We start from the raw sequence: 26,675 nt of genomic DNA, 5'->3' as shown, positions 1-26,675 counted from the left end.
GTAAGACATTTAGTCATGAAGGCAGTGAGACCCAGAGGAAGACAAAGAGAGATTGCTTTGTTTACAGTAAAACAAATGTACTGTTATTGTTTTGTATCTTCTTGATGGAAGAATTTTTTTCCTTGTAAAAAAAAAAGCAAAGCAGAAAAATACTTTTGTTGTGAAAAAACAGTCAGCTGATCACTGTAATTCTACGTTTGAGCTTCACAGAGAATTGTTTGAGAAAATGTCTGTAAAGAACGTAAGTGTTGTTTGCTGTTGATTTGACAAGTGGTGTGTGTGTGTGTGTGTTTTTGTGTGTATCTTTCTGTTGCAAGAATGACAACTTTAGAAAGTGCTGTTTTGACTTGACTGAGGTTTTGACAGAGTTTCACTTTGACAGAGCTGTGAAGTGTTTGTGTTAGTGTTGTGTCTTATCTTCCTTGTGTGTAGAGGTTTGATTCATTGAGCCAAATTCTGCAAAAAGGATGTAAGCACTAGGAAAAACATGTAAAGTTGTCCGTCTGGTGAGCAGGAGGATTCACTGGTGAAGCTCCTGGAATGAAACTCTGACTATATTGAGACCAGAGCCTTAACACATCAGGTGGTCCAGAGAGATCAGATTTTATTTTCCTAAAGGACTTTCTATCAGACAAAACACACACTGAGCAAACTGTAAATTACAGTTACAATACTTTCCATAAGATCTGAACATCAGTGATGAATCTGAGAATGAAACCATGTGTCATCTTGATATTTAAGTTGTATTTATCAATCATATTAAGTAACACCAGAGAAAACATTTCACCATCAAAATGTATACTGTTTATACTGTAAGCACAACAACTACAAACACACACATGGTCAGGTAAACACAAGAGGTGGAGGTCACCTGACCCAGGTAAACCATGCTCAGTCACTGAGCAGGAGGAGGCCAGCAGACCGGGACTCAGTCCAGCACTGAGACAGAAATATGTCTCTTTATTAGTCTTATTGTTGGACGTTGGACAATGAGCAGCTGCTGCCTGGCTTAGGGGAACTGAGGCACTGGGACTCACTTCACTATAGAAACTGATTCAACTTAAACTCAACACATTTAAACGACTAACAGTAACACCAGTTCACCAACTTAATCAGTATTATTGAATACAACTTATTGAACACACAACTTATTGTAGAGTCTCTGAGCAAACATGGACACGTCTGTAGGTGGCTGTGTCCAGAGTCAGACCCCACGCACCAAACAGAGAGGAAAATCTCATCTTCATCTTCATCTCATCAGAGGAAAGTGATCTCCTCTTTTTCCTCTTCCTCCTCTTCTGGTGTCTGCGATTTAAATAAAAAATTAGATACCAGGTGTGTTACAGGCGTGTCACTAATGTACCAGGTGTGTTACAGGTCTATCAGTAATGTACCAGGTGTGTTACAGGTGTGTTACTAATGTACCAGGTGTGTTACAGGTCTATCAGTAATGTACCAGGTGTGTTACAGGTGTGTCACTAATGTACCAGGTGTGTTACAGGTGTGTTACTAATGTACCAGGTGTGTTACAGGTCTATCAGTAATGTACCAGGTGTGTTACAGGTGTGTCACTAATGTACCAGGTGTGTTACAGGTGTGTCACTAATGTACCAGGTGTGTTACGGTCTGTTACTAATGTACCAGGTGTGTTACAGGCGTATCACTAATGTACCAGGTGTGTTACGGTCTGTTACTAATGTACCAGGTGTGTTACAGGTCTATCAGTAATGTACCAGGTGTGTTACAGGCGTATCACTAATGTACCAGGTGTCACTAATGTACCAGGTGTGTTACAGGCGTATCACTAATGTACCAGGTGTCAGTAATGTACCAGGTGTGTTTGTAATGGAAATTTTTATGTTATGGCCCTTGATTGAACTTTGAAGATGTATGCTCATGAACTTTAGGTGAACTTCGAAGATAGCGCAAGTTGCACTTGTCTGCTGTGCATAGAGCAGTATGCAGGTGTCCGACTTGGTTCCTTTTATTTTATGATGATTACGCTTAAGCAAGCAGTTGTCTCCATATCCAAAACCACAGTGAGATGTCAACGAAATGTCAACATGCCTAAGTGTGAAAAAACCACACCAAACCTTAAGTTACAGACAAACACTGGCTTCCTGCCTTTACGAGTTAACCTTATAATAGTCCAGTGACATGTCATGAGCGCTAAGTGCAAACTTGTACTGTGCAAAGTTATTATTATGCAAGAATGCAATAATATTATTGGACAATGTATGATGCCGCCTCCAAGGAGAAGCACATGGCTCCTTCCAGCTCTTGTGCGTATGTAACCTGACGTTACCAATTTTCAGTGTGCACTCTCGTACAGACTTTTGTGTGTATGACAGTCCACCTCTGGCAAGATAAAATAAAGTACTTAAAGTGAAACCTCAATTTGCTGGACTTATGATTTTCTCTCTCACAAGTTAAAGGAAATTTCCACAACATGTTACAGGTGTGTTACTAATGTACCAGGTGTTTTACAGGCGTATCACTAATGTACCAGGTGTGTTACAGGTCTATCAGTAATGTACCAGGTGTGTTACAGGCGTATCAGTAATGTACCAGGTGTGTTACAGGCGTATCAGTAATGTACCAGGTGTGTTACAGGCGTATCAGTAATGTACCAGGTGTCACTAATGTACCAGGTGTGTTACAGGTCTATCACTAATGTACCAGGTGTGTTACAGGTGTGTCACTAATGTACCAGGTGTCACTAATGTACCAGGTGTGTCACTAATGTACCAGGTGTGTTACAGGTGTGTTAGAGGTGTGTTACAGGTGTGTCACTAATGTACCAGGTGTGTTACAGGTGTGTCAGGTAGCCTACATACCAGGAACAGCAGTGTGTGGTGAATGATGAACTCTCTGGTCAGTTTGACCAGATCCTGGCTCATCAGCTGAAACAGAGTAGGAACCAAAACCAGAGCCAGATTCTGAGCCGACATCTTGTTGACCTGAGAGAAGACCTGGACCCTGACAGAGAGGTGAAGAACTGGGTCAAACCTCCACACATCAGAGAGAGAGAGAGAGAGACTGTGTGTGTGTGTTTGCGTGTTTCTTACGTATAGAAATGTCCAAACAGTGCACTCAGTGTAGCTCGGCTGTCATCAGGAAGTTGCCGTAGTAACTGTCGGTATGCTTTAAACCTGGAGCGTTCATCTGAGATCACTGAGGGAGTGAGAGAGAGACTACTACTCAATGTTGGGGAGACTTAAACTACATGCTGTAACTTGCTGATAGTTAAACTACATTCATATTTTGTGCTGCGTCAAGTATTTCAACTGCTTTTTGGGGCATTATTTGTAGTTTAACTACTCAATTTACAAACTTACAGAAGCCCATTTATTCCATCCGTTTTCCCGTGATAACGAGATAATTTTCCTCCGTTTTCCCATGGTAACGAGATAATTTTCCTCCGTTTTCCCGTGATAACGAGATCATTTTCCTCCGTTTTCCCGTGATAACGAGATAATTTTCCTCCGTTTTCCCATGGTAACGAGATAATTTTCCTCCGTTTTCCCGTGATAACGAGATAATTTTCCTCCGTTTTCCCGTGATAACGAGATAATTTTCCTCCGTTTTCCCATGGTAACGAGATAATTTTCCTCCGCTTTCTCGTGATAACGAGATAATTAATTCAAGATCTCGAGAAAACAAAACGATAAGGATCTGCCCCAGTGTGCGAAATACGGGGCGGATTAACCCATACCCCTGAAGGCCCCAAAAGCAAAATTTGAAGGGGGTCTCAAATTTAGTCAAAAAGCAGCCGACATCAATCGCTCTGGTATAGCCTATCTGTTTATGGGCAACAAAGTCACTGTTTGTCCCTTCAAATGAAAGTTTGTGACGTGTGTGACTGGAGCAGCTGCTGACAGATGTGCAGCTGACAGTGACAGTTTCACTAAACCTGAGCCACCACGTTGTCTCTTGGACATAGGCCATAAAGGCATATACCTCTGTATACTCTGTGTTCACATCTTGAATTTAATTTGATGAATTTTATACTTGTTCTTCAGGTTCTGCTGCATATTTCTGGTGCTGTGTACTGTACCTGCTGCCTTCAGCCACGCCTGTACGTCTGGTATTAAACTCTGCTGCTGGCGGACATATTGTTTGAGGGCGGAGGCAGCATCCAACACGCCCTGCTCATGACTCTCCAGAGGGGCGGAGCTCGGAGACGTCACCAGGGCCTCGGCCAGTCGGCTGACTTTAGTAGCAAGGCCACAGCGGCGGTATATTCCCTCCACCTTCAGACCTGAGACACATTCAGTCACAGACATGAGCTCACAGTAGGCGACCCTGACCCCCCATCCCCCACTACCCAGAAGCCACTGCCCCTGTAGCAATGATGGGTTCTGACCATAGGTTGTGATGTGGGAGATGCAGCGTTCGATACCGGGCGGCACCGAACCTCTGGAGATCACGTCCATCACTGGGTACAGAGACTGATGAGCTGAGCTGTGATTGGCTGTGGGAGGCTGGCGTGGAACTGAGCTGTGATTGGCCAGAGCCCTCAGCAGGTGGTCATACCAGTGGTGACAGGTGTCCTGCTGCTGGAAACGCAGGGACACACACCTGAGGAGAGATGTTATAAAATAATGGCGCTACTTTTTTCAGTAACTTGTAGCCTAATCAAAAAAGTTACTGTTCCCCCCGTTATAACGCTGTTACCGTCACCGACAATAAAATGAGCTGTTACTCGTTATTTGACTCAAGAAGTACTGTCACCAGATAATACACCTGTTAAAGTGTACGTTATATACACATTTTTTTCAGTCCATCAACAACTCAGAAAAAAGCTGTTTATCTGGAACTAACTGATGCTGACTGTGCGGAGGAATACTGAGTGAGTTGGTTAGTTCCAGATAAACAAGAGGTTAGGAGGATAGGGGGTCGGGTCTAAGTAAATTGACATATCTGCACTGCAAAAACTCAAAATCTTACCAAGAATATTTGTCTTATTTCAAGTCAAAATGTCATTTCTAGTCAAGACAAATCAAATTATACTCAAAATAAGACTCGTGACATTAACAATTAGCTTGTTTTTAGACACTTTTTACTTCTTTCAAGCATATTTTCACTTGAAATAAGTAGAAAAAGCTGATAGTGGAGCAAGTTTTTCTTTATTATTACAAACATAAAAAAAATTTGCTTTCACTGGCAGATTTTTCTACTTTGTGATGAGTCTCATTTTAAGTGGAAAGAAATTAGTTTTGACTAGAAATTATACATTTTGACAAGAAATAAGACAAATATTCTTGGAAAGATTTTGAGTTTTTGCAGTGTGAACATTTTATAAAAAAGTAACACAATAGTTACTTTTCCTTGTTGTCTTTATAATGTAGTAATTCAGTTACTAACTCAGTAACTGTTTGGGTAAAGTAACTAGTAACTATACTAATGACTTTTTAAAAGTAATGTGTAATGTGTAATCACCTGTGTCCCGTTACCAGGGTGATGATGTTTTCAGACGGAGACATTTCTGAGGGGAAAAAAAGAAAAGTTTAGATGCAGAGACGTCATCAGGTCGCCTGATGACTGAACCAGAACCGAGCCAGTCCCTGCATGTGAGGCTCAGGGGTGAAAAACACTGTTACCATGGTGACTGAGCATGCTCAGGTCCATCCTCAGAGTGAGTTGTGAGTTGCGTCTGTCAACAGGGTGAACGCTCACTCCGTCCTCCCCCAGCAACAACCAGGCGTCAGAGTGATGCAAGGCTCCGCCCATTTCAACCATGCTGACTTTACTGACGGCAGAAGCCCCGCCCACCTCAGCATAGGACACGCCCCCCGGGAGGATCACCTGCAGAGGAGAGCAACGCTGACTGATAAGTGACTGTAAAGCCCATTTTTACAACAGTTAGTCTCAAAGGTCTTTACACAGCATCATAACATCCTCTGACCTTAGACCCTCACCCCTTTAACAAGCAGCGTGTAAGAAGGGACATTAGCGTTTGTTTTACCTGTTTTAGTATTGACAAAACTATGCTGACCCTATTTTATCCAGCTTTTACTGAGTCTTTATTATCGTTTGCCCTGGTGTCCTGGTTTGTTAAAGGGATTGTTCACCCAAAATTGAAATTTCCGTCTTGTATTGAAGCCCCGAAATGCAAAATTGTCCCGAAAAAAATTAAATAAGTCTATATTTCAAGCTTGTTTGTAGCGGAATTTGGACGGATCCTGGTCCGTCCAAGAGGAGCTTCCGCTTCTGCATTTCAGGGCTTCAATACAAGATGGACATTACATACGAGCAGCATGGAGGTATTTGGATGTTTTTTGGTGTGTCTTTTTGTTACGAAGACAGTTGGTATCCATTTGCAACCGTTATATGGACATGCACTGCTACGCCGAGACCCCCTGTAACTCAGAGAAGCCACGGAGGACTCTGAAACTTCTCCCAGCCCTTAGTCCACATGAGGGTGAGTAGATAATGAGTGCAATTTGAATTTTGGGTGAACTATTCTTTTAAAGCACTTTCTATAACTATATATATATTTTTTAACCAGGCATATAAACACACAGATGACAACAGGTGAAACTCAAACACTCAAGTGCTGTGGTCCTGAAGTTACCTTCAGGATGTGGACCAGGTGAGTCAGCAGAGTGTCCTTATCATCCGCTGCACACGTCAGCTGATCGCTCAGCGTCACCATCTCAAACTGAGAAGCCGTCCTGACACACCAGCAACACCACAGCAACATCCAAAAAGGAAGTAGAAACATGACTTAAAGGGGACATATTATGGAAATCTCACTTTTTAAAGGCTCTTTAACATATATTTAGGTGTTTGTCGTCTTCTGCCCCCCAAACTGTGAGAACTGACAAAAAAATGTAATGTAATGTTCAGGCTCTCCCTATAGGTTGAAATCCATGTGGTTTTATGAGCTGTTTCCTCGGTTGTCTGGAAATTATGTAACTAGTTTTTTAATTTGCATAATCCCACCCCTACCTGGTACCAGTAGAAGGGGCGGGGCAAGCGGTGGCTGATTTGCATTTAAAGGGACAGACACTGAAAGCAGCCGTTCTGGACAGGGCTGTTTAGAGAGGATGAAAAGAGCTGTGATGTTTGATCCTTGGGAGATTTTGACCAAAGCCTGTCACAGCCATATCTTTAAGACACCTGGGAACTATTTTAATTTGTGGAGAAGGGGCAGAATATGTCTCCTTTAAATCACAATCGACCAAGTAAAGACTTGGTCACTGTGACTTCTGATGACTGTTGATGTCATGATTTTAATAAACTCAGAAAGTGCCAATGCTGCAGTAGGACTCACCGTGAGACAAACACGGCCTGAACCTCTCTCAGGTCGAGGACATCACAAGCTGCCGACTCGTTTTCTAATGAGAAAAGAAAACGATCTTCCTCCAGCTTCCCATGTAGCTCCTCCTCTTCCTCACCTGAGCACACACACACACACACACACACACAGACACACCAGAGAAAAAAGAATAAAACAACACAAACAGCTGAGTCTTGTTCAGTCCGGTACTTCAGTCAGTGGTCTTACCTGAGGGGGCGGAGCCAGGCCCAACACTGGCTCCATGAGGCTGGTGAGACGGCAACTCTGAATGAGAGAGCATCATGGGTAAAGAGTCAGTGTGTCACCTGTGCATTCATGTGTACATGTGTGTGTGTGTGTGTGTGTGTGTGTGTGTGTGTGTGTGTGTGTGTGTTACCTGTGTACTCATTGAGGCGGAGCAGCTCCACCTGCAGGGCCTGACCCGCCCTCTCAGCTAGGAGGACGGGGGACGGGCTCTGAGGGTCTGAGTGACACACCTGTGCAGGTAACATCCGATTAAAAAGGACTCTGTGTGCCGGATCTACTAAGATCCCAGATAACGGGCGCTATATTGTTTGCACCCGCTAAAATGTTGCGTGTTTGGTTAGTGCACGCAAAACAGGTGATCTACTAAGAGTAACCCGCTAAATGAAAACACGTGCAAACCGCAGTATTCAAATGAGGGTTTTGCGCGTGGTAATTGTTTCCACCATGGAGAGAGTGGACAGAGAGCTGGACGGACGAAGGGACAGAATGACATTTGATCTGATGCATACAATGACAGCATGTGTGTTCATCTCTCTCGCGCTCTGTTTAGATAAATAAACACAAATCGCTACAGGGCCCAACTCGTCATATAGTGACGAACAGGCAGCAGCTGCAGCGACAATCACACACCTATAATATGTGTGTGTGTGGCCGCCCATGATCCAGTGGATTACTGTAATAGAGAGCTCAGCTGGGACACACAGATCTAAACGCTCTGACCACTGACCAGAGGGATCAAAGACGGGTGAAGGCAGCGGTGACGTCTCTCAGTCCGGGACCGGGACTGAGAGACGGAGCTGAGCAGCCAGGTGAGAGGAGAGGAGAGGAGGAGAGAGGAGAGGAGAGGGGAGGAGAGTAGAGGAGAGGAGCGCACTGCAGGACAGACGTGCCCCGTGCGTAACAGCGCGTAAAAGACTTTTAACACGGCTGAAAAACTGTTAGAGAATTACCCAGACGTGAGGAAATGCAGAGATGTAAGATCATCATCATCGCTCTGACAGGTATCAAACCAATAAACGCAATAAACGTTTTCACAAAGTTGTATCAGTTAGTACATGGTTTTCAGACGTGGTAAATAAAGACGCAAAAACAGCCACCGCAATCTCTTCCTGGTTTGGTAAATCACATTGCGCGCGCTAAATAAATCTATTTGCATCTACTCCTCCCAGTATTTAGCACGTTCTGGCTGAAACGCCCATATTTACATATTCATCAAGGCAAACACGCTAAATGGATTGCACGTGCTATTCTGCCCGTGTGAGGGACGCAATCCTCGGTGCGTCCGGTTAGTAGATCAGGTTCCACATGTGTTTGCGCGTGCAATCACGTTTGCACACGTTTTAATACACACAAACCTTTAGTAAATCCGGCCCTGTGTGTGTGTGTGTGTGTGTGTGTGTGTGTGTGTGTGTGTGTGTGTGTGTGTGTGTGACCTTTGCTCCTGAACAGATCAGTGACATCGTCTCCTGGACATCACTGGTGCAGACAACCTCACACAGCCTCTGAAAAAACACACACACACACACATCATAACACAGCTCATCACCATGGTGACAGGTGATGTATCGGACAGTTTAAGGTTGACCTCATGTAATGTCACTGTTCAACCTGAGAGCTTTGATTATTGATTATTGAACTGGACCTGATGAAACTGGTCCGATCGTTGTGTTGTGTACTACCATGTATGGACCTTAAAGGACAATTCCGGGCAAATTCAGCTCGGGGCTGTATTTTCCTAACATTTTAGGTCTAAAAGAAGGAAGCTGAAGATTTTCCGTTTAATGTCTCCTGTTTTGCGGTAGTTGTGTCTGTCCCCGCATCGCCATGGCAGCAATGAATGGGAGTGGATGTAAGTTCCGCTGTTTAGGCTGTTTGTTTACATCCCTCAAAGCCACAATTTTTTTCCACAGACAGATCAGCATCAGATGGCTCCTCAAACATGCACCAAGAAGTTTATTTACTTCAAGCAAGTCAAGAGTTGATATTCCTGTGTTTATGACTGTAATATTCTCAGAGAATATGATTTCCGACCGGTCCCTGAAGTATACATGAATGTGATTGGCACAGGTGACGTGTGTGTGTTTACTTCCTAGTTCTACTGCAGACAGAGATGCAGACTGCTGTGTGTTCCCGAAGTGGTGAATAAAAGTACAGTTAGCAGCACGTCGTGTGTTGGCTCAACTTCTGTTACACAGTACAGAACAAGACATGGTGTCAGAGTAAAAGGAAAGAGAAGCGTCGCAACAAGATGGACGTCGCCGGAGTTCCGTCACCTCGTATGGACTGGGATGCGAGCAACCTGCCCGAAGCATGGCGAAAATTCAAGCTCCACGTGGAATTGATGTTTTCTGGTCCGTTTAAGAAGAAGGGAGAAGACGAAAAGTGCAGCTACCTTCTCATTTGGGTCGGCGAAAGAGGCCGGGACATATACAACACATGGACGCTTACAGACGACGAACGAAAGGTACTGAATACGTACTATGGGCGCTATGAAGCATACGTCATGCCAAAGTCAAACATCTTATTTGCACGTTATAAATTCCAAGAAAAAGTCCAAGGAGCTAACGAGCCATTTGAACAGTTTTTGACGGATTTGAGACTGCTTGTGAAGGACTGTAATTATGCAAACAACGAGGAAATGGTGAGAGACCGTGTCGTGTTTGGGATCCATTCACCTAAAGTAAGAGAAAAGCTACTGCATGTCGGTTCCGACTTGACGTTGGATAGAGCTATAGACATTGTCAGGTCTCATGATATGGCCCAAGCACAGCTCAAGACTATAGCTAGCGGCAACAGTGGCCTGCAGGAGCAGTCTGTCCATGCTATCGGTCGCCATTATTCAAGGAAGACAGCTTGGAAAACGCGCCAGGACAGGGCAACAGGAAATATGGAGAGCACCTACAGACCTGAAGGGGACAGAGAGCGTCATAAAACCTGTGACTACTGCGGAAACAAGCCTCATGGAGCAAAAGACAGCTGTCCAGCGAAAGGTAAACAGTGCAAAATATGCAGCAAATGGAATCATTTTGCAAAAGTATGCCGCTCAAAGCAAGGTAAAGGAGTGCACACTGTAAGTGAAATTGACTCACACAGCAAGACAGACAATGACGATTTGTTTATTGATGCAGTAACACAAGACAGTAATAACAAAAGACAAACTGAACAGGCATATGCAGATGTGTTGGTTGGAGCTAGTAAAACTACAGTCACCTTTAAGCTAGACACTGGAGCCTCAGCTAATGTCATTCCCACTAATGTTTTCCAAAGGCTTGGGATACAGGACACACTTACAACCAACAACACGCCCTCTCTATGGCTATGGGGGTGAGAAGCTATCTGTCAGAGGAAAGTGCAACATCAAATGCCAGTACAAAGACATTCATCTGACATTAAAGGTCCACATCGTTGACACACTGGCTCCTCCAGTGCTAGGATTAAAAGCATGTTTGGACTTTGGACTCATTAAACTCATACTGTCCGTGCACAGCTCACCTGAGACATCAGTTATGGATGAGTTTGCTGATGTATTCACAGGAATAGGACTGTTTCCTGGAGAGTGCACAATTCACATTAACCCCAATGCAGTACCTGTAGTTCACCCACCTAGGCGCGTCCCTTTGGCCCTCCGCGACCGCCTCAAGGAGGAACTACAAAACATGGAAAAACAAGACATTATTGTGAAAGTCACTGAACCAACTGAATGGGTTAATTCCATGGTCGCAGCAGAAAAACCACGCACAGGAAAACTGAGAGTATGTCTTGATCCAAGGGACCTGAATAAAGTCATAAAACGCCCGCACTACCCTTTACCTACCCTTGACGACACCACATCCAAATTGGCAGGAGCCTGTTTCTTCAGTGTAATGGATGCAAGGTCGGGCTACTGGGCCATTAAGCTCTCAGATGAGTCCTCACAGCTGACAACATTCAACACTGTTTTTGGACGATACAGATTCCTCCGCTTGCCTTTTGGATTGATCTCTGCTCAGGATGAGTTTCAGCGTAAAGTTGATGAGACTTATGAGGGTTTGCAGGGTGTCACAGCAATAGTTGACGATATCCTCATCTATGGCAAGACTAAAGAAGAACATGATACCAACCTCCGTGCCATGTTGCAGCGCTCCAGGGAGCGAGGAGTCAAGCTCAACCCAGATAAGAGTACAATCTGTACCACTGAGGTCAGCTACTTTGGACACAGAATCACCAAGGATGGAATCAAGCCGGATCCAGCTAAGATTGCAGCTGTAAAGGACATGGAGCCACCAAAAGACAAAGGTGAGCTGGAAACAATCCTTGGCATGATTAATTATTTGTCCAAATTTGCCCCTGGACTGTCTGATGTCAATGCACCCATGCGTCACCTGTTAAAAGATTCGAGTGAATTCAGATGGGATGCACAACAGGAGGAAGCATTCAAGAAAATTAAAGAGCTGCTCACTCAGGAACCAGGTCCAGTATTAAGATACTTTGACCCGAGCAAAGAACTCAGACTCCAAGTTGACGCATCAAAATATGGATTAGGTGCAGTACTGTTACAAGAAGGAAAACCCATAGGCTATGCATCTAAATCACTGACTGATTGTGAAGTCAATTATGCACAAATTGAGAAGGAGCTATATGCTATTTTGTTTGGATGCAAGCGCTTCCACCAGTACATCTATGGTCGCCACATCACCGTGGAAAGTGACCATAAGCCACTTGAATCCATCTTGAGAAAACCACTTGCAGCAGCGCCTCCAAGGTTACAAAGAATGATGCTTCAGCTACAGAGGTATAACTTTACCATCACTCACAGACCAGGCAAGGACATTCCTGTCGCAGACACTCTCTCCAGAAAGTCACTGCCTGACCAGGACACCAGCCTCAGTGAAGGTATGGACATGCAGGTGCACACTGTTTACAGCAACCTACCTGTCAGTGACACTAGACTTGAAGACATCAAGACAGAGACTGGAAAGGATGCTCAACTCATCGTGCTGAGAAAGACAATTAAGTCAGGATGGCCTGAGGAGAGGAGACTATGCCCTCAGAGCATAGCAGAATATTGGAACCACCGGGACGAGCTCTCGCAAATGAACAACATCCTGTTCAAGGGGGAAAAGATCATCATACCCACCTCACTGCGCACAGAGATGTTATCCCGTATCCATGCAGGTCACATGGGTATGGAGAAGTGCAAACAGCGTGCGCGTGACATCATCTTCTGGCCTGGGATGAACAAGCAGATTGAGGAGTTAGTTGGGAAATGCCACATCTGTAATGAACATAAACCATCAAACACTAAAGAGCCAATGATAAGTCACAAGATCCCAGACAGGCCGTGGCAAACAGTTGCTACTGACCTGTTCACCTGGAACAATGAGGACTATTTAGTCACAGTAGACTATTACAGCAGATACTTCGAGCTTGACAGATTACACAGCACCACAGCCGCTGCTGTGATACATAAACTGAAAGCTTCTTTTGCAAGACACGGGATACCAGAGACTGTTATATCAGACAATGGTCCACAGTACAGATGTAGAGAGTTTGAGGGTTTTGCAAGCACATGGGGGTTCTCACACATTACCTCCAGCCCGCACTATCCTCAAAGCAACGGCTTAGCCGAGAAGTCTGTTCACATTGCAAAGTCCCTTATGGAAAAGGCCAAAGCTGATCAGAAAGACCCCTACCTGAGTCTGCTTGAGTATCGCAATACCCCAGTAGACAACTTTAAATCACCAGTTCAGCTGCTTATGAGTCGTCGCACACGCTCAATCCTGCCTAACACCCATCAGCAGCTGCAACCCAAGATCATCAGACACAAAGATGTTCACATCAGGAGAACCCACAGACAACAACAGCAGAAAAAATACTACGACAGATCAGCTAAGCAGATGTCACCTCTGCATGAAGGACAATACATCCGCTTTCAGGAGAAAGGCTACTGGAAACCAGCAGTTGTCATTCGCTCAGCTGATACTGAAAGATCATACCACATACGCACATCAGAAGGAGGACAAGAATACAGGCGAAACAGACGACACCTCCTGGACACAACAGAGACACTGAACACTCAGACTGAAGAAAACACAAAACATGACACACAACATACACTGCACACTGACACACATACCTCAAAGATGACAACAGAGGCAGCCCCACAGGCTGTGCGGTATCAGACAAGGTCTGGACGCGAGGTTAAACCCAGAGTTGTTATGGACTTATAGAAATATGCTCAATGATGTTCAGATACATATAAGTCAATGACAGTGTTATTGTGTTCTACTTAAGATATGTTATCCTGTATGACATTTGAGCAAGCTAAGTGATAATTGAGATCTGTTTATTGAATCCTTACGTTATGAAAGTCATAAATGTGCTAACTTAATTTCAACATGTTTCAGCAAGGGTTTATTGCACAGAAAAGCTATTCTTGAATGTTGTGTTTCATATTTTCTTAAAAGAAGGGGGATGTAATATTCTCAGAGAATATGATTTCCGACCGGTCCCTGAAGTATACATGAATGTGATTGGCACAGGTGACGTGTGTGTGTTTACTTCCTAGTTCTACTGCAGACAGAGATGCAGACTGCTGTGTGTTCCCGAAGTGGTGAATAAAAGTACAGTTAGCAGCACGTCGTGTGTTGGCTCAACTTCTGTTACACAGTACAGAACAAGACAATGACATAAACGGGAGCTTCCGACTGCACCTGAACACACCGAGCGTCAACTTGGGTCTCACCCCGGGAGACTTTGAATTGGATCTAGTTTTACAAACATGTCGGCTTGCTTGAAGTAAACAAACTTCTGGGTGCATGTTTGAGTCGCCATCTGACGCTGTCTGTGGCTTTGAGGGCTGTAAACAGCCTAAGCAGCAGAACTTGCATCCGCTCCCATTCATCGCTGCCGTGGCGATTCCTTCTTTTAGACCTAAAATATTAGGAATTAGGAATTGTCCTTTAAGTGTCAGTTAACTCTGTTGACATCTGTTACCGTGGTAATGCCACATTAGAGTAGCTGAGTCTGACCTGGTCCATCAGGGTGGGAGAGGAGGCCAGGGCGTGGACTCGTCTGTAGCGCCCCCTGCTGTATTTATCCTGGATGAACGTTGACCTCTCCTCATCGGACGAGTCAGGAAGCAGCTGCTCTGCTGCTGGCACCGCCGCAGCCCACACCTGATTGGCCAGCTGGTTGCCGTAGGTCACAAACAGCTGGAACATGCCACAGAGGTCAGCTCCACCTGTACGAGTGGTTCGGCCCACCTCACCTGTGTGAACGGGTCATGCGCTCCTCACCTGTACCGGTAGGTCAACCCCCCCACCACCAGAGACTCAGCCCCCCCTCACCTGTATGAGTGGTTCAGTCCAGATCTTGTTGTCCATCTTCAGACTGCGGACCTTGGACAGTTTGGTGCCCAGACCTCGATGCTGACCTGATAAAGGTGAATAGATCTGTTAGCATTAGAAATGAGCTACATCTACACTACAGTCGGTGTTGGGGAGACTTAAACCTACATGTAGTTGAACATCATGGGCCCTATTTTAGTGGCGCAACTCAGGGTGGCGCAGCGAAGCGAGCCCTGACGCAGCTGGCGAAGTGGTATTTTCCTCCAGTTCAACAAGGTGCGCAGTGGATTCGGTAAATTGGCAGACTGCTGTGCGCTGAGATGGGAGTGGTCGCGCAGCAGGGGGAGGTGTCGACAGATTCGCCGTGGCGCAGTGACAATTTGTTACAGATAGACCGCGCGGAGAGTGCGCCGAAAGCTCGCCAGCTCCAACCTGGTCTAGTCTCAGCGCAAGGCGAAGCGCAGCCAGCGGACTGGTATTTTGACTGCCCAGCGCGCAGTGCGCCCACGTCACCAAGACCTCACAGGCAGATTTCCACACTTCCAGGCACATTTAAATGCAATTAACAACAATAATAATAATAATAATCATCACAATAACCCCTATTTATTGTATCTGAATCAGCACATACACCTATATCTATATAGATTGTCCCGTCACACTGATGGCAGATCAAAGGCTTGCGTAATGGAAACTCAGCCTGACTGAATTAACACAGATGAAACCAGGGAGGGACTGAGACAGCCGTGGATGTCCCAAGAGCAGGTGTTGACACTACACACTGTGCCGTTGCAGATGATCAGCTATTTATTTATTTATTTACTTATTGATTTATTAGGGGCCAGCGCCGCATCGTCACGCGACCATAACAAATAAAACTGAAATGCCTCCGTTACGCACAGCGCTGTTTGTTTATGCTGTGATCTGTGCACACGTGTTTAAATATAGGTTAGATAGATAGATAGACCTGCTCCCTCCTCCTCCCTCCTCCCTCCCAGACTACTTTTGCATCATCAGCCCGTGAGGTCTGTTCGCGCGACCGGACACTGCCAGCTTGGACCGGACCAGAACATCAGTTTCCTCCCGTCTCACTTGCTCTGACAGATTGAGAGCTGTTGCCCAGTAAAAAAAACAAAAAAAACACACACACACCCCTTTTCCATTAATAAAGACACTCATATTTAGTAACCTATATTTAAACAGGTGTGCACAGATCACAACAAACAGCTGTGCGTAACGGAGATCACGGAGCGTCTCTCTTTTTCTTTTTTCTTTAGAATTTACCTGAGATGGAGTTGTGAATATCTGCTCACTATGATGCCAGGCTGCTTGTGGTTTATTTGTTTTCAGTTTTATTTGTTATGGTCGCGTGACGATGCGGCTCAATAAATCAATAAGTAAATACATAAATATAGCAGATAATCGTGTAGTGTCAACACAGCAGTAATCCATCCTCATCTTTCATCTGTGCAGCCTTTGATGTGTCATAAGTGTGACGGGACAATCGATAATAGATGTACTGTCTATGCTGTAATCTGTAGGTGCTGATTCAAATCTTCTCTTCCACGGTGAAATCAAACGTCCGCCTTGCGCGCGCGGCGGATTTAAAGGCGAGGAGAGGAGCTCATTTGATTGGTGAAGATCTGACTCGGCTGTGTCAAACCCACTCCACGCCTTCTCTCCTCCCTCTATGCCATTTGCGCCGGTGGGAGGGAAGTAGGCGGGATGCGCTCCGCTGCGTCTCGAAGCAAAATCGCAATCTGCTCCTGGCCACTCCCCGTTGGCGAAGCGAAGGCGAGGCGCAGGGCAGATGCGCCTCGCCTGCACCTAGTCTACCAAAGTAGAGCCCAATAGCTTAACTACAATTGCTGTAACTTCTTGATAGTTAAACTACATTTTGTGCTGTGTCAAGTATTTCAACTACTTTTTTATTACTCGATTTTAACTACTCAATTTACAAACTACAATTTTGGCCAATAACATATATAATATTTTTTATTAAAAAAAAAGAAAGACCTAATAAAATTTTATTTTAACAATCCAGAAGTCTCTGAAAAAAGGCATGAATCATCCTCTGATTGGCTGGCCCTGGTGTTCCTGTCATGGTTTTAAACATTGTTGTTCCAGACACACCGATCTAGAATATCTCGACCTCTTTGTATTTTTGTTGACTGGTTTACAGTTCTGATTTACCAGTGGGTATTGGGGTAGGGTTTTCATTTTCTCTTTACATTAGCCAACATGTCTATAGATTAGCCAACATGTCTATGGTCAACCAGGATGTTGACTAGAAATATCAGCTTTTTTTAGGCTATTATGTTTTATTTCATATACACCACATGTTGATTTATTTAATGCTGAATTAAATGAATATAATGAGTAGAAGTAGTTGCTAAAGCTACTTTTTTTTAGCTGTAGTTTTACAAACTATGTTTCTCCAGGGGTTTGTTAGCACTGTTAGCAACCCACACTGGGACCAAAGTCTCTATGGATTTCTTTGGGGATATTGTGGTCTTGACAGACTGAATTGATTGATTGTTTCCATAATCATACTGGTTATTGATTTGTACGTCTGCACCGTTAGTATGTCACATGTAAACACACACACTGTCTCCACTAGAAGCATTATGAGCATTACTAGAGTTAGCCTCCTGTACCTGCACAGTTCTCACAGATGACCAGCAGCAGATTGACCGACGCCCACTCAGGATTGGCTAAGCCACAATCAGCACACAGTTTGTTGTGGGCATTCTCCCACAGACGCGTGGCCACCTGGCTGGACGACAGAGCGCTACGGATGGACGAGGACAGACTGTCCAACCACAGGGACGCGTCCTTCGTGGAGTCCACCGACACACTGAGGAGCAGGCAAACAGAGAGAGAGGTTAGAGAGAGACAGGTGGACAGACAGGGAGACACATGGGCAGGTGGACAGATGGACAGACTTGAAGCTCCTGAATGGAGTGATGAGGGTGAATGAGTGTTTTCCTGTGGACTTGATTGTGGCCACATTCAGAGGGACGCTGAAGGAGGCGATGCCCAGCTGGTAGCCGTCTTTGTTGGGGTAGATCCAGAGGTCCTGACCCCACACAGCAGCATAGACACGACTCCGCGGGTCCTTGATGGTGATTTGTCCGTGCATTCCGAGGGAGGTGGGGCTTGGCCGGCCCCGGGAGTCCAGCAGAGACGTGACCCAACCATCCTGAACCTCTGCAACGGCAAAGATGTTCAGCTGCTGCCACAAAAGCTCAACGGTGTATATAGTATTTAGACTGTATAGTGTGCATATTTATAGAGTGTACAGTGTGTGCGCATGTGTGCTGAGTGTGTTGAATGTTGTTGTCACCATCACTGTGAGCCATGAAGTCATAGTGTTTCTTTCTGAAGTAAACAGAGAATCTTCCTTTGTCCTGTTTCTTCACCTTGGTGATACTGGACACATGGAACAGGACCTCACTGAACCGGTCCTGGTGGAGAACACAGACACACTGCTGACACACACACACACACACAGAGAGAGAGTGAGACAGAGAGAGAGAGAGACACAGACGGTGACTTACTGTACGTTTCTTCCACAGAGACATCAGCTGTCCATCAAACGTCGCCCATAAAACATTATATCTGTTAAAGAGAGCACATCAGCATCAGCATCAGCATCATCAGCATTATCTTCATAGTCATCACTAGCATTATCATCCTCCTCCTCCTCCTCATCATCACCTGAAGCCCTTCCAGACGTCCAGCCAGCTGGATCTTACCACAGCGCTCCTGGGGGCGGAGTTCCCACTGCCCCCCTTCTTCCTGGACACTCTGATGGTGGCAGCTCTGCAGGACAAACACACAGTGAGAGAACACGTCTGTCTGTCTGTCTGTCTGTCTGTCTGTCTGTCTGTCTGTCTGTCTGTCTGTCTGTCTGTGAGCTTTGACCTTTAAAGCTGTACAGAAAAGAATATTGAATTTAAGCCCACTCTGGGTCATATAATTAGTGTAATAACTCATCTATCAGACGATGTAGGTCAAACTTTGTGCAAAATTCTATTTTTGAGTAAATCCGGGATGAAAGCGTGTATTTTTTTTTCCGCATTGGATTATACGGATTATACGTCAGCCTGCACACGATTCACGTGACAAACAGGACAAAGAGCCATTTCTGTACACCTTTAATCAACCTCAGCTTCACTCTGATAGACACAGACACCGAAGTGGAACTTCCACAATCGGCTCCTGAAGCAAACTGGGGTCAGACTCTGTGTGTGTGTGGCTGTGGTGACTGTGAGAGTGTATGTGTGTGTGTGTGTGTGTGTGTGTGTGTGTGTGTGTGGCTGTGGCGACTGTGAGAGTGTATGTGTGTGTATACCTTGGTGTCTTCTGTTTCACTTGTTTCCCTGGACTTTGTGATTGGCCAGAGGGACGAGGAGGGGGCGGAGCCGGGCGAGTGGGTTTGATGCTACCTGTAGGACTGGTGGGCACACTGCAACAACAGCACCAGAGGACTGCAGTAGTGGTACTTACTGTGTACTGAATACTGGGTACTGTGTGCTGTGTACATACTTGTTAACTGTAGGTGGATTTGAAGGAGGATCTCCTTCCATTGGATCATTCGACTTCAAGGGGGCAGAGCTAACTTCTGTATCTTCCTCCTCATTGGACAACTCAGAGTCCGCCTCCTCCTCCTCCCAACAAGCCAACACAGTGACATAGGGGTTCTCCTCCTTGAGGGTCTGGAGAAAAGCTGGAACCAGAACCAGACAGAGGAGTCAGACTGAGGATGGGTCCAGCAGAACCAGCTGGAATCAGAACCAGACTTTACTAGGTCTCCAGCCTACCTGGATCTGTAGCTCCCTCTGCTGGAGGATGTGTGACACCTGCTTCCCCATCTATAAACCTCACCAGCTGCAGCAGTGCCTCAACATCTGGTCACACAGTGAACAGGGTGAACAGCCAATCAGGAGGGAAGGACAGGTGATTCATAGATTTATGATTGATCAAAGTACCTGTGGCAGGGTCTCCAGTCATTCCCATTGTTGGCAGTTGGGGGGTGTAGGGCTCATCAGCAAAGGGAGGTGGGGGTCCATCTCTAATAATCATTGTTAAACCAGGTATGTTACTTAGGGAGCTAAGGATGCTGTCTAAGCCAGCAGCAGCAGGTGTGGACCAGCTGGGAGTTAGCGTGGCAGCTGGGCTAGCTACAGAACTAGCAGTGCCTGCTAAGCTAGGTATGTGGGTGGCGATGCTGTTAGCTATGCTGTCAATGGACGGGGGGGCCGAGGGGGCAGGGGCAGCTGGGGGGGCAGAGCCTCCAATGTCAGAAGCGATTCCGGCCAATGAAGGGATGTTGGCAGCGATGATGTCAGTGACCCCGGCCAGAGTTGGGAAGACGACGCCATGATCCAAACCAAGGTTGGGAGCATCTCCATCTGAGGAAGAGGTCAGAGTGATGTCATCATTTTTTTTATTTAACATTTATTTAACCAGGAATAATCCCATTGAGATTCAGAATCTCTTTTGCAAGGGGGTCCTGGCCAAGAAAGCGGCACAGTACATCCACATCAAGTACACATTTGGACAACATCAACTAAACAAACATAAAAACAGCTAAAACAGTAACAGCAAATCACATCATTACAGTATAATCACCAGCTGCGTTCGGTGAGAGAACATGTGCATGCAGCAGTCAAATAGTCCTTGATCCTAGCTTTAAAATCTTCCATACTTGGGAGATAATCCAATTTAAGATGACTCTGTAATTTATACAGGACGAGGGTGCGAATGCTTTGAAGGCACTTTCCCCAAAGACAGTCAGCGTACGAGGTATAGTGAACATGATCAATCTATCGTGCCTGAGACTACAGCTTCTGATGTTGACTTTAGGAACCAAGAGAGAACACAAATAAGGAGGCAAGTCACACAGGAAAAAATACCATCTACGATTGTACAAAGAAGGCCAGCCAATACTCTCATAAAGATGACAGTGATGAGTACGAAAACCTAAATCTGTTACAAATCTTAATGCTGCATGATACACCGAGTCCAGCATTTTCAGGGAGGAGAGATTTGCATGCATGTATAAGATGTCACCATAGTCAAGTATTGATACAAAAGTTGCCTGAATCAGTATTTTTCTCGCATTAAAGGAGAAACAACTTTTGTTTCTATAATAGAAACCAAGTTTCTTTGTAAGACACTCAATATGGTATTTAAAAGACAGATTTTCATCCAAGTAAAATCCCAAGTATTTGTAGACTGAAACATCAGCAGACATCAGCTGATGAGACACCTGACAATCAAATCAACATCTGTCCACCTGAAGTTCCTCTGTCCCTCATAACTTTAAGTGCATTATGAATAAAATTTGTTAGCGTTGATATTATTACTGGTGTCATTCCAGTGTTCCCGCAACCCTATGTTTCCACAGCCCTATGTTCCCACATTTCTAACATTTTTTTTCACTGAAAATTAGGCCCTGTGTTCCCTCTGCCCTATGTTCCCACAGGGGGGCAACCACCATTCCGACATCCCACCAGTCCGACATAGGCCTCTAATTGTCTAAATGGCAACACTTAATTTTCTATCAAACGTCTCATCATTCCGACAACTCCTACCACCTTCCTATGGTCGGAATGACGGTATTTTTTTCTTTTTTTAAACATCCTGCCTTTCCGACAATTATTTAATAGCATATTTTTTTCCCAAAAAGATTTTGCACTGGTTGGGCTTAGGCAATGATGAAAGGAGTTGGTTAAGTTTAGTAAAAAGACCAGGTAGAGGCTGGACAGGCTAGATAGATAGAGAGAGTCCAGAGAAGTAGGAGGGAGTCACCTGTTGAGTAACGCACATTTCCATATAAAAAGCCTTGTCAGAATGGTGGGATGTGTAAATGGTGGGATGTCGGAATGAAGGGATGTTGGAATGACAACATGTAACCATTCCCACAGCCCTATGTTCCCACATTTCTAACTTTTTTTTCCCACTGAAAATTAGGCCCTGTTCCCACAGCCCTATGTTCCCATAACATCACACCCATGGACATCTTTTCACACGGAGCATGCGCCATGTGATAAATCTCAAATGTGGGAACATAGGGCTGAGGGAACATAAGGCTGTGGGAACATAGGGCTGTGGGAACATAAGGCTGTGGGAGTATAAGGCTGTGGGAACATAATTGGTTTGGTGCCTAAAAGTATTTGCAACAAAACAGTGCTAAACTGATGCTGACGCTGTTGTATTGTGAGGGTAGGTGGGTGGATCTTCCTGACACTGCAGCAGGTCAACATTGTTAACATTCATTGGAGATGACGTCATCAGTCAGACTGAAAAATATTTTAATCTACTGCAACAACCGGTTCCACGGTTCAACCTCAGTCACGCCAACATCTGGCCCTGCAGCAGACTGTCAGTGGTGTATGGGGACAGTGTGGTGCAGTACTGAGCAGTGTGGGGCAGCATGAGATGTGACAGGTGCAGATGAGATCTGAGTGTGAGCATTGTCCCATGTGACATGTCATAAGTGCACAGATCAAACAAAATAACTAATCAGATCTGAACAAACATTCATTTCTCACAAATAGAAACCAGATAGTTAAAGTTAACCAGACATACTCATCTTCTATTGTTACTAACTCAGGAGCACCCCAGGGCTATGTGAGCTCTCCGTTGCTTTTCACACTTTATATGGATGATTGTAAAACAGAATGTCCAAATACTTTTATTTTGAAATTTTCAGACGACACTACACTGTTGTCTTTGTTGAGCCCTGAAGATGATCCTTGTGTTCATCAGCATGCTACAGACAGATTAGTGAAGTGGTGTGAAAACAATTCACCCATTATTAATTCAAAGAAAACAAAATAAATCATTTTTGTTCTCCCAGTGGGTTCATATCCTCCACCAATTACTGTACATAATGCTGAGATTGAACAAGTTCCCTCCTATAAATATCTGGGCATCTATGTGGACGCTACTTTGTCCTGGAGTGTACATGTAGACTTTATTTGTTGCAGGGTACAACAACGTATTTCTTTTTTGAGAAGATTGAGGTCATTTGGAGCAAACAAACACATCCTGTTATTATTTTTTCAATCTATAGTGCAGAGTGTTATGCAGTATGGAATTAGTGCCTGGTTTAGTTGTTTGTCTGTCCAACTTAAAACCAAACTAACCAGACTGCTTCATATTTGCTCAAAGATTGTGGGTCAAACAATGGAGTCACATTTTCAAGCAGCATACACTAAAAGAATGTTGTCTCTTGCAAGTAATATTTCATCTGACCAAGACGCAAGACAAATTTCAGAGTGATCTGACAATAAAGTGTAATATCTTATTTTGTCTTATCTTATCTGACCAAAACCTGTTCAGACCTCATGCAGGTAAGCTCCATGCGCGGTTATCGATAAACCAACATTAGTGTCATTATAGTGTTGTTATTTAGTTGTTGCTGCCACATTTCAAAGTGAAACTACAAAACCACTTTAAACTAGTTAGTGAAACCAAAACCAATTTAATCTTAAGGCTACACTGCATTAAATCGGCTTTTGATGACATCCGCAGAGAGAAAGTGTGTGTGTATGTGTGTGTACCTGTGCTCTGGTGAACTGCATCAGTGAAAACTGGTTGTAGATTTTCATCAGTCACATCTCTGAAACACAAACAAATGTGATTTAAAAGGTTCTTCTGTATATTTAAAGGTTTGTTCTGTAGATTTAAAGGAATAATTCATTACCTGTCCAAACTGAAGGCTGAACTTAGACTGTCCCTCAGGTAACGATTGCGAGGTTTTGGGACAGGTGGAGGAGTAGGAGGTGTAGTCATCCTGGAGACAGGAGGAAACATTCAATGAAACATTTTCCTGCCAGGAAGCATCATCATCTCCAGCAGAGGTCTGAAGGTGAAAACTAGAACAAGTGAAAAGACCTCCTCACCTCAAACAATCAGTAACTGCAGTGATCAGCTCCTTCGACCAATCAGACCACACGGTCTACCTGTAATCAGTATCATAGTCTCAGGTCAAAGTGATCAAAGATCAGTGATCAGAGGGTTTTAATGAGACCTTACCACCTTAATAAACATAAAACACAACCTTAACACAGAACTTTGACCTAGAACCAGACCACAAAACCTGCACATGGAACCATAACAGATCACCTGAAGACAGAACCGCCAGAATCACAACACAGAACCTTAACAAAAAACACACACACACACACACACACACACACACCTGAGTTACCTGTCTGTGATCACCTGTCTGTAAGTTACCTGTCTGTGATCTAACCTGTCTGTGATCACCTGTCTGTAAGTTACCTGTCTGTGATCTAACCTGTCTGTAAGTTACCTGTCTGTAAGTTACCTGTCTGTGATCACCTGTCTGTAAGTTACAGTACCTGTCAGTGATTTCCTGTCAGTGAGTTCCTCATAGTCCTCCGCTGACTGCTCTGTGTTGAGTCTTTGTCGGTTTCTGGTTCACATGTTGAACGTCCTGTTTCTGATCGAGCTGCACTCATAAACATGTTACCGTAAAATCTATTCAAAGTCCATCTCTCTGTGAGTTTGTGTGTGTGTGTCTGTGTCCTTGTAAGGACTGTGTGTTGGTACTGTCAGTGCCTACATCCACGTTAAGTGTGTTTACCTGTTGAGTTGAATGTGCCTCATTCATTCAAGCTTCCCGGTGTTCACAACCTGACACAATTCAACTGTTTCAACACGCAAAGTTTTACAGTGCAGAGTCACTGGTTCAACCTGCCGCAGGAATGTAGGTGTGTGTGTGTGTGTGTGTGTGTGTGTGTGTGTGTGTGTGTGTGTGTGTGTGTGTGTGTGTGTGTGTGTGTGTGTGTGTGTGTGTGTGTGTGTGTGTGTGTGTGTGTGTGTGTGTGTGTGTGTGTGTGAATATTGACATACTGAAGCGGTCAGGTTTTGTTTTTAAATCAACTGGAGACTTTTTTCTTAGTCTAAATATAGATAGATAGATAGATAGATAGATAGATAGATAGATAGATAGATAGATAGATAGACAGACAGACAGACAGACAGACAGACAGACAGACAGACAGACAGAAATATCCAGGAAAAAATGATAAAGAAATGTAGAAAATTGTTTGTCTTAGAAACTGCTACTATGATGTGCACAAATGACTAAATGTTGTGGAGGTTGAACTAATTTAAAATTTGTAATTCTGATCAGAGAAATGCCCCAAAGCAACTGAGTGCTGAGGAGAGGCCACGCCAGCCAGTGGTACTACCGGAAAAACAACAAACAAAAACTGCCGCACAACAATTGCGTGACGATCAAAACTGTTGCAACACAACAACTGTTGTAACACAAATATAAGTTAGATAAGTTGTATGTATAAGTAAATGAAAGTATGTATAGAATATATAATATAATAATAATAATTCTAAGGACTTGTCTGATTCAGATGATAGTTGCATTGAATAGTGGTTGTTGTGAATATTTATTGCATTGAAATGTGCCTGACATTTTGGAAACCTGCCTGTGAGGTCTTGGTGACGTGTCAGCACACTTTCAGCGCAGCCTTTTGGTACAAAATTGTCACTGCGCCAAGCTGCACCATCTGAAATACATAGATATATGGATGCAGGGTGTCTAGGTTTAGCACCTAATCAGCTCCATTCAACCCTATAGCTGCCATACGATGCCATCACTCCATCTAGTCTACTATAAAAGGAAATGTCAGGCTCATAGAAATGAATTTTTTGGTGTGAGGTCCACCAACATTAACCGGACATGAAAGAGGCACTCCTACTTGTGGTTTCAGTTCGCCCTTGTTGACATTTTTGTGTTTTGGCTTCACCAATCCACTTTTCCTAGACCATTTGGTTTATGACGTGCATCGGAGAGCTTGGCCCTGTAAATGTTTTTTTCATGACAAATACACTGTATTGTAAATCGATACACCGACAACCTAAACTGCATTCAGATGTGATATCTCTTTTTTTTTTTTTTTACCAGTGTGCTTTCTCTTTAGATGCAACCTAAAGTTGCGTCTATTTAACATCAGGCCACAGTGTACACACCGGATCTAGGAGGTGGTGGCTGGGAGACTTCTGGTGGTGCAGCAACAACGTTTCCATGCAGGTCTTTAACCTTTCTCTGGTGTTGGGGTCACCGGTGACCCGTTTTCAGGTTTTAAATGCATACAAGTACCACATAAATTCATGGGCTTAGTGTAAGTGCACAAGTGTGTCCCATTTCTCCAACAACTAAAAGTACAGCACGCTTGATTTGCACTTTACTCATACTGATGGTAAGACAGACCGCATCGGAGCGCTATTTTGCCAAGTAGAAATGAAGCTTAGTGAAAGTTCAGACAGGAAGACTATCTCTCCAAGCATGCTCACTGAGTCATTTCATCTCTCCCACTTCTCTCGACCCACCTCCTCCCCTCCACCTCCTCAATCAGGATCCAGGCTTCTCAGTCCGGATGCTTCCATGTCAGCATCAGCATCATCCCTACCACCAGCAGTGTCTGGGCCCGGGGGAAGTCCTCTTCAGATGGAAGCTTCACATTCATCAATCTGTCTTCTAAGCTGATCTTCTCCCTGAGGCCTAAGCGCCAAAAATATCATTTGTTCACAATAAATGTCTTTCTGTTACACATCCAGTCTATTCCATTCTTAAAGGGATAGTAGCATTTTTTTTAAAAGTGGGGTTGTATGATCTACGAATAGCCCCTAAGTACTTTAATTGCAGTAGAAGACTCTCTGCACTCCTCCCGTTAGCAACGCCAGCCCATAGCCCTGCCCAGAGATTTACAACATACAGTGTTGTGAACGGACCC

General features: G+C 44.4%; 1 protein-coding gene across 1 annotated transcript; it reads right to left on the bottom strand.

Moving 5' to 3' along the window:
• Positions 1–1,257: 1,257 nt before the first annotated feature.
• On the bottom strand, positions 1,258–24,302 carry LOC310996611 (arf-GAP with Rho-GAP domain, ANK repeat and PH domain-containing protein 1; the record flags this gene model as incomplete). Its single annotated transcript, XM_083986033.1, has 27 exons — positions 24,261–24,302; positions 23,799–23,858; positions 23,600–23,689; positions 23,457–23,515; positions 19,875–20,297; positions 19,707–19,793; positions 19,432–19,612; positions 19,238–19,351; positions 18,601–18,705; positions 18,441–18,501; positions 18,227–18,347; positions 17,826–18,090; positions 17,538–17,737; positions 14,881–14,966; positions 14,563–14,745; positions 8,986–9,054; positions 7,683–7,782; positions 7,514–7,570; positions 7,280–7,403; positions 6,578–6,677; positions 5,604–5,808; positions 5,443–5,488; positions 4,367–4,581; positions 4,058–4,261; positions 3,069–3,174; positions 2,838–2,979; positions 1,258–1,305 (listed from the first exon to the last, which is right to left on the bottom strand). The coding sequence occupies exons 3-27, from the start codon at positions 23,686–23,688 to the stop codon at positions 1,258–1,260; spliced, it is 3,390 nt and encodes a 1,129-aa protein (XP_083842159.1). The 5' UTR covers position 23,689; positions 23,799–23,858; positions 24,261–24,302.
• Positions 24,303–26,675: the final 2,373 nt, after the last annotated feature.

Source organism: Trachurus trachurus, assembly GCF_905171665.1.
Source record: "Trachurus trachurus genome assembly, chromosome: 14".
Lineage (NCBI taxonomy): Eukaryota > Metazoa > Chordata > Actinopteri > Carangiformes > Carangidae > Trachurus > Trachurus trachurus.
This window is presented reverse-complemented; position numbering and strand designations above follow the sequence as displayed.